The sequence below is a fragment of the Rhinoderma darwinii genome, chromosome 1 (genome assembly GCF_050947455.1).
Source record: "Rhinoderma darwinii isolate aRhiDar2 chromosome 1, aRhiDar2.hap1, whole genome shotgun sequence".
Classification (NCBI taxonomy): Eukaryota; Metazoa; Chordata; class Amphibia; order Anura; family Rhinodermatidae; genus Rhinoderma; species Rhinoderma darwinii.
In genome coordinates, this window is record NC_134687.1 from 178,885,286 (window position 1) to 178,897,527 (window position 12,242).

The 12,242-nt window shown below is 40.9% G+C and overlaps 1 protein-coding gene across 1 annotated transcript in view; it reads right to left on the reverse strand.

Annotated features, from left to right (window-relative positions):
* The window catches only part of BANK1 (B cell scaffold protein with ankyrin repeats 1), a 363,422-nt gene extending 354,102 nt beyond the window's left edge, over positions 1-9,320 (reverse strand). The window contains exon 1 of the mRNA XM_075849764.1: positions 8,924-9,320. Within this exon, the coding sequence (XP_075705879.1) occupies positions 8,924-9,320 (397 nt within the window). The remainder of the gene's footprint in view (positions 1-8,923) is intronic.
* Positions 9,321-12,242: the final 2,922 nt, after the last annotated feature.

The following is a 12,242-nucleotide window of genomic DNA, read 5'->3' on the forward strand; positions in this document are numbered from 1 at the left end:
TCGTTTTGGTATCGAGTATCGCAATACTGCGGTATCGAAGTCCAAATTTTGGTATCGTGACAACCCTGGCGTCAATAAACTTTTTTAAAAAATATTTTAAACAGATCATTTGAATCTCTAAGCAATATTCACCAAAATTGAAGAAAAAATTTATAAAACAATCCTTGGAATAGTGGCAATATATTTTTAAATTGTAACTTGCATTGTGCCGTCAGTCAATATCTAAAATGAAATGTAAAAAGTCTGGAATTACTGATATAAATATAGATATTGACGTACTCAATATTTTGGTACATTCACATGAGTGTCATGGTTTTGTACTGTCAAGTTTCCATTACCCTTAAAGGGCAAAATCGCCATACTACAGAGTAAAAATAATAAACAGAAAAATGGCAGACCCATTAAAAACAGTACTCATGAAGCCAGTGTGGATAAGGCACATGCTATATAGACACTCACAGGTCACCTGTTACATAGACTGCAGAGTAACTGCTGCACTAGTACTAGCGCACAGCTCTGTCACACAGAAGGAGCACGCTGGATTGTGTGACCTAAGTTTTGTTGAGCGCATGATGACATGTTATTGCCTACCCAGACCCTGTTGTCATTTTGTTTTTGCAATGCCAAATAATGAATCACTTGACATCAGCATCTATAGTAAGTCTAGCTTCCTACTTATGAAAAGGATTAGATAAACTAAAGACATTTAAGGCACTTATTCATTGCACTGTAGCTCTTTAGTATATTTACGGAATCATATGGAATACTGCTGCAAATCTATACATTATGTCTGTAAATTATGCATGATGTCTCTTAAGAGCAAAAAAAAAAAATCCTCATTTAATAATTTGGTGTGTGAACAAAATCCCTCATGCTTATTCCAACGTCTTGTTGCATATTGTGTGGGCGTACAGTATCTGCTGGGTGTAAGACGCTATAAGCAAAAAGCCTGTAGTGAGTGCGGAATTGAGCTACAACTACATATTAGGAATCATTTCCAACTTCTAATGACGCTTGGCCAAAGTAATCAGCTGGAGGCTGAGTGAAATAAATGCTATGCTTTTTTTCTCCCACCGGTAAATAGGAATCCCCTACAGCGAACAACATACTTTCTGGTACGGTAATTCGGCTGTCCATATCATAGTTTTACTTCTCCTTATGTTAACACTTGCCATGTTTTTTCTAACTTTGGACTGATCTAATGCAGATATTTAAATATTAGGAAACATTTTTAGTATAGTAATAATTATTAGAATCCTTATTAATCCCAAATGTTCTACAAAGTTGTTACTAATGTATGAATACAGTACCAATAAAGAGTGGCGTTTACAGAGGAGGTCCCTATGCCCCTATCCCGTTTTCTTGACTCTAGTAGATGTTCATCTTCTTTGTTTGCTAACATTGCATCCCCTGTAGAGACCACATCCCTGTGCAGATTCTAACCCCTTATTAAAATGGGGGCAAGACTAATCTAGAATGGGTCGCCTCTCTGCAGAGGGACCATGGTCACTGCATGGGCTGCCTGTATGGTATGTACTGTATGCCTTTGCTAAGGATAGACATATCTAGAAATGTCATGAACCTATAAAATAATTTACATGGACTCTTGGACATTGGATTCTTATCCATATACGTACAACATCCAGAGCCTACACATTATATACAAAAGAAAAAGTATTTAGTAAGAGTCATATACTCAAATGTTTTTGAGGTCAGTCATTTCCTAACTTTTTCTTTCTGAGACAGACAACCATGTGCCCCTGTCTTCAGAACCCATACCTGCCACATGCTCTCTAGATATAATCCTTTATTAGGTTGGATTCACAAAGGACGGAAATGCTGCAGATTTTCCGTGCAATAAATCTGCAGCCTATTACAGTCCCAGCCATGTAGATGAGATTCGAACAAATCTCATCCACATGCTGCTGAATATTTTTCTGATAGAAATAAGAGCATGCTGCGTTTTTCCAAAAATGCAGCATGCGGATTTCAGCCTTTTTAATGTAGAAGGGGTGAAATCCGCAGCAAAATACAGACATAAAACATGAGTAATTTGCTGCGGAACAGCTGCGGAGATGCTGCAGAAAGATCTGCAGCATTTCAATCCTGTGTGAATCCAGCTTATAATATATAGAAATAAGTATTCTGTTATCATGGATGGGGTTATATCATACTGAGATTGATATGATATTAGCACAAGAGTGGCAAGGATTGGGCATGGTTCAAAAATGATAATTTTTCAGTCAGGTTTTCATAAAAATAAAAAAAAATTATGCAATGTGCATTCAGCCCAAGATCAATTAGGTGGATACCTTTGGGAAAAATATTAGGTGGGCTCCTCCAGAAAGAAAATAAAACATACGGTATATGCAAGTGGTGCTGGTGTGGGTAGTACCCTGTCCCTAACATAGATAGTGATGGGAAAACGAGTAAACTCTTGGTGTTGTATGGGGGCTGCAAGTTCAAAATATTCATGTTTAACCCCTTCGCGCTCAGCAACTTACTATTTTGTCCCGCTGACCGACACGTTCGCGCTCAGCGACGGAATAGTACGTCGCAGGGAAAATGCATCGCCATTTTCCACCGGCGCGTGCACGAGCTGTGACAGCTGCTGTTTCCGACAGCAGGCTATCACAGCTCAATACGCCGGGACCTGTCGCGATGTTCCCGCCTCCATGATCACCACTATTGGTCAGTTAGTGAGTAACTGTCCAATAGTGGCGATCGGTCTCTTCACTTCCTCTCCCTGACATCACATCCTGCCGCTCCCGCCCTGAACGCCCCTGTTGGAGATAGTGAGGCATTCAGAGCGGTTGTGAGAAAGAGAGAGAGAAGAGAAAGTAAAAAAAAAAGTAAAAAAAAAAAACAACTTTTTTCGGCATCACACCTCTCCCATCCACTACCCATTCCTGTACCCTTCCTTCTTGTGTTCCCCCCACGTTTTTGGTCAGTGATCACCTATCACTGACCACTTCTTAGGGCATGCCCCCACGTGGCGGATTTCCTCCGCAACTGTCCGCATCAATGCCGCACCTAATCCGGGTTGCGGATTACGGCTTCGGATCTGCCCAAAATGTGCAGTAAATTGATGGGACTAGCTGCTGCGGACTGTGGAAAAAGTGCTTCCCTTCTCTCTATCAGTGCAGGATAGAGAGAAGGGACAGCACTTTCCCTAGTGAAAGTAAACGAATTTCATACTTACCGGCCGTTGTCTTGGTGACGCGTCCCTCTTTCGGCATCCAGCCCGACCTCCCTGGATGACGCGGCAGTCCATGTGACCGCTGTAGCCTGTGATTGGCTTCAGCCGTCACTTAGACTGAAACGTCATCCTGGGAAGCTGGACTGGAGACAGAAGCAGGGAGTTCTCGGTAAGTATGAACTTCTATTTTTTTACAGGTTGCTGTATATTGGGATCGGTAGTCACTGTCCAGGGTGCAGAAACAGTTACTGCCGATCGCTTAACTCTTTCAGCACCCTGGACAGTGACTATTTACTGACGTCTCCTAGCAACGCTCCCGTAATTCCGGGAGCCCCATTGACTTCCTCAGTCTGGATGTAGACCTAGAAATACATAGGTCCAGCCAGAATGAAGAAATGTCATGTTAAAAAAGCAAGACGCATCCGCAGCACACATAACATGTGCATGACAGCTGCGGACTTCATTGCGGAATTTAGAATCTCCATTGAAGTCAATGGAGAAATTCCGCCATGAGTCCGCAACCAGTCCACCACTGCTCCGCAACAGACAGAGCATGCTGCGGACACCAAATTCCGCTCCGCAGCCTATGCTCCGCAGCGGAATTTTACGCATCGTCTAAACGAACACTTCTAAATTTAAGTGGAAGTCAATGGAGAAACGGCTCCGCTGCGGAGTGTCCGCAGCGGAATTCAAGTGAAATTCCGCCACGTGTGAACCCAGCCTTAGTCTTCAGGACCAATTTCTTGGTCCCTGGGGATTATTTTTTTCTTTTTTTTCTTTATAAAAAACATATAAAACAAAAAAATATATAAACATTTTAAAAACTAAAAAAAACAGTTAATTTAGGAAATTTTACTGGTTAGTTTAGTATTAGGGTTATTTGGTGTCAGGGAACCGTCAAAAAGCGTAGTTAGGTATAGCGTCAGGGAATTTAGCGTCAGGAATCCGTCACCGTAGTTAGATCTAGCGTTAGGGGTCCATCACCATAGTTAGGTTTAGCGTCAGGGAAGCTCGGAATAATCTAGATAGGTTTTAGTGTCAGGCACCCGTCACCGTAGTTAAGTTTAGTGTTAGGGAAGCTCGGAATAATCTAGTTAGGTTTAGTGTCAGGGAATAGTCGCCGTAGTTAGATTTAGTCTCAGGGAAGCCCACTCGTTCTATAAAAACACCAATTTTTTTGGCTGGTTTAGGTAGCAGCCTATTGTTCCTAGTTAGGGAAGCAATCAAACATGTCCCGACGGACATTTAGTGCCGAAGAGGCATATTCATTTCTTGCCTCTGACACAGAGTCGTCGGATGGTGAGACTCTGTTTTATTTATCCACCTCCTCATCCAGTGATGAAGAAGAGGAACCCCCTAGGAGACGCCCCAGGACGACCACCACAGTTGAAGCCCCCGAGCGAGATGACCCCGCCACAGTTCAAGCACCCGAGCGAAGTGACCCCATTTGGACCCCCACACCAGACATTTATGAGCCCCAAATCCCAGAGTACACGGGTAGCTCAGGGATAAAATTTAATAGGCAGGGCTCAGTGAAATGGACTTTTTCAAGTTCTTCTTCACTGATGACTTTATAGATCTTATGGTCTCCCAGACGAATTTATATGCCCAACAGTATATTACTAAGAACCCCACATCATTTTATGCCCAATCCCACAGGTGGACCCCAGTAGATGCAGCAGAGTTGGGCAAGTTCTGGGGACATAACTTGAACATGGGGCTTCTGAAAAACCCATCCATTAGGACCTAATGGAGCACGGACATCTTATACCACACCCGGATGTACCGTATGTCCATGTCCAGGATGCGTTATGAGGCAATACTTCGCTTCTTACATTATACGGATAATGAGCGGTGCCCACCCCGAGATGATCCCAGTTTTGGCCGTTTGTACAAACTGAGACCCCTATTAGACCATTTCAGTGCCCGGTTTGCCCAAGAATACACCCCCGAGAAGTGTATTTCTATTGATGAGTCCCTAGTACATTTTAAAGGGAGGCTTCAATTCCGCCAGTACCTGCCGAGTAAGAGGGCAAGGTATGGCGTGAAGATGTATAAGCTGTGCGAGAGTGCATCAGGGTATACCTACAAATTTAGGATATATGAAGGGAAGGACAGCAATATTCAGCCCCCAGAATGCCCCCCCTTACTGGGAATTAATGCAAAAATTGTGTGGGATTTGGTGCACCCACGGCAGGACCAGGGTTACCACCTCTACCTGGATCATTTTTATACCAGCGTCCCACTATTCAAGTGCCTCGCTTCCAGAAGTCCTGCGGCATGTGGCACTGCTAGAAAAAAATCTGAGAGGCCTCCCTAAGACTCTGCTTGGGCAAACACTCAGAAGGGGTGAGAGCAGGGCACATTCTAGCAGCAACATATTGTGTGTCAAGTACAAGGACAAGAGAGATGTCCTTGTATTGACAACAATACATGGCCACACCAGTACCCATGTACCTGTACGAGGTACCAGTACAGAGACCCCCAAACCAGACTGCATCCTGGACTACAATAGGTACATGGGAGAGGTGGACTTGTCAAATCAAGTCCTGAAGCCCTACAGCGCCATGCGGTGTGGTATAAGAAGCTGGACGTGCACATCATACAGATGGCATTGTACAATGCGTACATGCTACGTCGATGTGCAGGCAAGAGGGGAACTTTCCTGGAATTTCAAGAGGTGGTTATCAAGAACCTAATCTTTAGGGACCAAGAAGGGGGGCACCCAGTACTTCTGGAAGCGAGGACACACGCATCGTACCAGGGCAACACTTTCCAGGAGAAGTTCCCCAAACTGGCAAGAAGGGAAAAAGTCAAAAGAGGTGCAGAGTCTGCTCAAAGAGGGGGATAAGGAAGGACACAACATACCGATGCGACACGTGTCCTGAAAAACCAGGGCTCTGTATGAAAGATTGTTTTAGAATTTATCATACATCCCTTAATTTTTAATTTACCCTGATGCACTCCGCACAGCTTATCCCCCTCATCTTTCCCTTCTGAGCCCCAGGCAGCTAATAACAGCAACATGTAGCGTATTGCCGTACCCGGGAGAACCCACATTACAGCTTATGGGGTGTATATCTACGGTGGCACATGCTGGGCACACTATATCGGACACTGACATGGCATATATATATAGAATATTGCAAATCTCACTCTGCACCATCTGCTGCGCATTATCTTTTACACAGTACCTGTGGGGTCAAAATGCTCACTACACCTCTATATGAATGTCTTAAGGGGTGTAGTTTTTAAAATGGGGTCGCTTCTCGGTGGTTTCAACTGTACTGGTACCTCAGGGGCTTCTGCATACATGACTTAGCACCAGAAAAGCTTCAGTAGGCCAAATGGTGGTCCTTTCCTTCTGAGCCCTCCCATGGGCCCAAACGGCAGTTTATCACCACAAATGGGGTATTGCCGCACTAAGTACAAATTGGGCAACAAAATGGGGTATTTTGTTCCCTGTGAAAATAAGAAATTTTGATAAAAAATGACATCTTATTTGAAAAAATGAAATTTTTTTAATTTCACAGCCAAATTCAAATAGGTGCTGTGAAAAAACGGTGTGGTCAAAATGATAACAACAACCATAAATTAATTCCTTGAGGGGTGTAGTTTCCAAAATGGGGTCACTATTGGGGGATTCCAACTGTTTTGGCACCTCAACACCTCTTCACACCTGGCATGCTGCCTAAAATATATTCTAATAAAAAAAAAGAGGCCTCAAAATGCACTAGGTGCTTCTTTGCTTCTAGGGCTTGTATTTTAGTCCACGGGAACACTAAAGCCACATGTGGGACATTTCTAAAAACGGCAGAATCTGGACAATACATATTTAGTAGTATTTCTCTGGTAAAACCTTCTGTGTTACAGAAAATAATGTAATACAATTTAAATTCAGCAAGAAAAATGACATTTGCAAATTTCACATCCACTTTGCTTTAATTCCTGTGAAATGCCTGAAGGGTTAAAAAAAACTTTCTAAATGCTGTTTTGAATACTTTGAGGGGTCTAGTTTTTAAAATGGGGTGTTTTATGGGGGTTTCTAATACATAGTCCACTCAAAGCCACTTCAGAACTGAAGAGGTACCTTTAAAAAAAGGCTTTTGAAATGTTCTTAAAATATGAGAAATTGCTGTTTATGTTCTAAGCCTTGTAACGTCCAAGAAAAATAAAAGAATGTTCAAAAAACAATGCAAATCTAAAGTAGACATATGGGAAATGTGAACTAGTAACTATTTTGGGTGGTATAACCGTCTTTTTTAAAAACAGATGCATTTAAAGTCCGAAAATTGCTATTTTTTCAACATTTTCTCTACATTTTACAATTTTTCACCAATAAACACTGAATATATCAACCAAATTTTACCATGAACATGAAGCCCAATGTGTCACGAGAAAACAATCTCAGAATCGCTTGGATAGGTTTAAGCATTCTGACGTTATTACCACATAAACTTAAATATTTCAAATTTCTAAAATGGGCTCTGAGCCTTGAGGCCCAAACTAGGCTGCGTCCTTAAGGGGTTAAACAGGGCATGATGGAGGCCCCCTCAGGATATTTTACTGTACCTCACTTCTGCATTGTGGCATCATCTACTCTTGTAGATACATGCCTGTATATTTTGAGAATATGTGAAGTTTATTTTAATAGATAATTTATGTTTCCAAAAATATACTGTATGTACTAGTAGGCCAAAAGAGATTTACTCGTAACACAGAGAAACTAGTCTTATACTTGAAAAAAAATTACGTGTTTCACTTCTAGAAATGACACATATAATTATATACTGAATATATTATTACGAATCTATCTGCCATTTATAGAAATGAAAGTGATAAACTGTAATGAAATGATCACTTTTTGTTTAATTCAGTTTTCATTGGATGCCTGTGCTGCCTACTCTAACGGCTGCCACTCCTCGTGGCCTCTGTATACTAATCTCTCCATGCGTCTTCTGGCTCCTGGTTGCACTTTCAATCCCTGCTGCTCTCCTCCTGCACTTTCTAGTGCACACACGCTAATTTCAAACATCATAAAGGGCCAGCGCCCGCCAATCTACCCAGCTTTTCCACGGTATAAAAGGGACATCCCATTGTCCACCATTGCCTAAGCAAAAAGGTTCCTCCTAGCTTGCTAGTTATACACTGCTTTATTATTTTTAGGATTTTCTGTGTTTTGACTCCGACTGTACCTTAGACTATTCTTGCCTGCCGTCTGCCCTGACGTTTTGCTTGTTACTCATGATGAACCTCTGCCGGCTGCCCTGACCTTTGGCTTTACCAACGGTGATTGCACGTCTGCCGCATGCCCTGACCCATTCTAAAGCTGATCTTGCATTCCGTCTGCTGTTTCTGTACCATGCCTGTTAACATCGGTCATTGCCAAGGGAGACTACTCTGAGGGTAGCGACCTGGGGTTCCCCAGCAGCGAAGTCCACATCCCTGTATAGGGGTTAAAGGGTTAATGTACTTGGAGCCTCCTTAGACTCCACTCCCCGGTTTAGCCCCGATCCAAATCCCTTGGTGACACACTGGGTTTACACCATCCTCTGTAGGTCCCGTGAAAGTCTCATTATCCACGGGCCCCGTGACACCTACAATGCTGGTCTGCTACAAAAAACAATAATTATTCCCTATTACAGTTATTTCATAGAGCATTTTCACTCACATACTATCAAATTAAATCAGACTTTTTGATCTGTTACTATAACATCAAGTTACCTTCATTTATAACAGTGGACACAATGGAGATGTAATCCTGGGGATCTTGATCTGGCAGGATGACATGACAATCTCTTTCGAAATGAAAAAGTTCATACATTTCCTTAGGTGAATTGACTCCACAAAGCATTAGGACCACTCTGTGTGAGGGCTGTAAAAGTTCAAAGAATTTGGTACTTTGATTCCCATGGAAAATTTTCAGAATATCTCTTGTCAAGACTAAGAGTTTACATTGCCACACAGATCCAGTGAGGTTTTCCTCCATCTCAACTGATTCACAGTTCACATTATAAAGAAATACGTCATCAATTTGTAAATGTGATGTCAGCAAATTGGTCAGATATGCAGCCCATTCTTCTCCACTCTTTTCATAAATTACCAGGAGATTCTTTGTCATTTCTAAAAAGGTAAAATAGAACATCAATAATCATAATTAAAATTATAATTTGTTTCCATAAAAAAAAACTTAAGGAAAAGAGATACAAGTTAAAATTATGATGAATAAGTGAATAGAAAAGTAAGGATCTTTGATGGCGCTGCTGCGTGGAATAATTGAGGAAAAATCACAAAGATTCGGTCCTATATAAATGAGTTTTATTTGTACAGAGTGGCTACGCGTTTCAACGCCGAACTGGCGTCTTCATCAGGCATGTTTAAACAGAGAAATAGGCATGTATATATACACAAATGTGATAGTCTTAATTGGGCCAATTCAGACAGGGCAATTGACCAAAAAAACCGCCAAAACCAGGCAGGTCAAAGTTCAGAACATACAAAGAGAAAGAATATACATAATAACAGCATGATACGTAGTATGATACAGTGATCCGGTAATGCAACGTAGTATGAGAATTGCCTGGATGAAAATTAGGAAAATAAAAACATTGCATAGTTAATACAAGAATTCTGTGCAGGTATTTATGACAATTTAAAAAAAAAGTGTTTTTTTGTTAAAACCACGGAGGTAATATTACATGGAAATGAAAAAGAACGATAAGTATGTAAAATATGAGTGGATAATTGGTTTGGATCGATGAGACTGATCCATATAACATAAGCAGTGGCCGTAGTCAAGGCGATTGTAAACATTACGGTGGCCGGTGAGGTCCAAATGACAAATTAAAATTAAGCATTTCTTATTCAAGCCCAACTTAATGAAGCATTCCTAAACAAGATCATCATTGCATATTGATAAACGATTTATCTGATGCAATTTTTGAAAATCGAGCCATTTTTGCCATATTTTAAGATATTTGTCATAGTTTCTATTTCTAGTCCAGCTGTAAAATCACGGACACACCGACGGAAAGCCGACAGAACCTATTAAAGTCAACGGGTTCTGTCGACAACTGGCAGTGTCCATTGGTTAAGTTATTCCCTTGTTTTGCTCCTCTGAAGGAGCAGAACAACTAAATGAAACTAACTTTTCAGAGATCACCATGATTTCTTAATCATGGTGATCACATGCTCAGAAGCCGAAGCAATTGGTTCAGCTATCAGTGAGCAGATTGCTGGGGAGCCGGGGACACTCACACCGCCAGTGTCAGAGTGTTCTCCTCAGCTTTCCCAGGAGCAGAGAGAGAGACTGTGAACTCTGCCTCTATTTAGAGCACACCTCAGCTGTGCAGGTAATTACCCACAATGCAATACCTGAAGTGGCTAGTGGAAAAGGAACCCTCCCAACTCTCCCTATTCCAACAGCCAGGCCCTTTTACCCAGATTTTCCAGAAAACCCTTGAGCAAGGAAAACACATTTTCCTTCTAGCTCAATTCCCTGGTTGTTTTAAAATGTATAGGACAGGAACCTGGGTGAGATGTATACTCCGTCCACTACTTTTCCCCTGGTCCTGTCGAAATGTCTACTGGGCTTAATAGAAATGTAGAAATATTTTAACTGGTAGCGACAATTCCTCAATTGTTATCATTAGTGGGGACTTATATTTCCTCTTATTCTTGTGCAAGAATTTCCTCTTGCGTTCATGCTAACTGTGGCTGAAAAAGCAGAAAGGAATAGACTGAAATGCTTTTGGCAAAAAAATGATACATTGAATGCTTGCAATGCTGAAAAGTTTATACTGTTCTTACCTTCAGAAAACATTTCACGTTTGTTAAGGAACCTAGAAAACTGGTCTAAGAAATGTTTAGTGGGTAAAGTAATGGAAACTTTTTTTCTTTTAACTTTCATTTAGTTATATGTACCAGATACACAACTTTCTTTTTACAGTTATAATGGTATTGAGCTGTCCCAATTTTTTTAAATGGAAGAATATTACATCCTTCTGTCAATTGCAAACTGCTGTCAGGAGATCTTGAAACATCACCCAAGTCAGAGTTCTTTATTAAAAAAAAAATAAGTTCTGCCAGTCTGTGTCACTAAAAATAAAGCAATGAATCTAAAGCGTGTTCTGAACAAATTCTTAAGCGTTCATCTTTACTGGGATCCGCGCTCGAAAAATAAATGATCAGAAGTCTCAATATCTATGTCCCTATTTCCGTGACTTACTGTTTGTGATTTCACACTAGTAGTAAAACACCAGTAACTGCAAAAAAGAAATATTTGCAGCATTTACTGTTCAATGAAATATTGGACCCTATACTTAGGCCCTCAACGTGTGATCGGTGCTGATTGTTGGGCTTGTTAATTATGTTCCAAAAAAGTTTTATTGGATGGGTTATATTTTGTTATATTATTTGTTAAATGAAGCTGCTTTCTCCACATATATTGCTAATATAATCACTGAAGTGGCTTCAAAAGTGGAGGTTTAATTGATTTTAGTATTTTCTGGGCCAACACATAAAGTATAGAATTTGGAATTGCTTAATTATTTCACATATTTTTGATCAAGGATGATAGGGGATCTCCACATCCATGTATGGATGTCGTTTTTGACATCATTTTCATAAACCTGGTGCTTTAAGACAGGGCTCCACATTCAAAATTTCTCTTAGCCTGCTCCTCCTCATTACCTTTTGGGTAACAACTACTCAATGTAACATTAGGGTACCAGATAGGTGGTTGTTATTTGCAGGGCTTATTTTTAACCACCCACTAATTTAATTTTGTCTCTAATTTGCAATTAAATTGTAATTATCGAGATCTATATGCACTGCAGTCATAGCATTAACCCCTTGCTACCACAGCCATTTTTCATTTTTTTTCATTTTCATTGTTTCCTCCCTGTTAGGAAAAACGCCTGTTCCCTTAAGATCACCATGACTACTGTTCTGGCTTCTGGGCGATTCTGTTTAACTTTGAGCCTATCTCTATTAAGTGTTTTTCTGCCAATTAGTTGTGGGGTTGTATTTATATCTGGTTTCC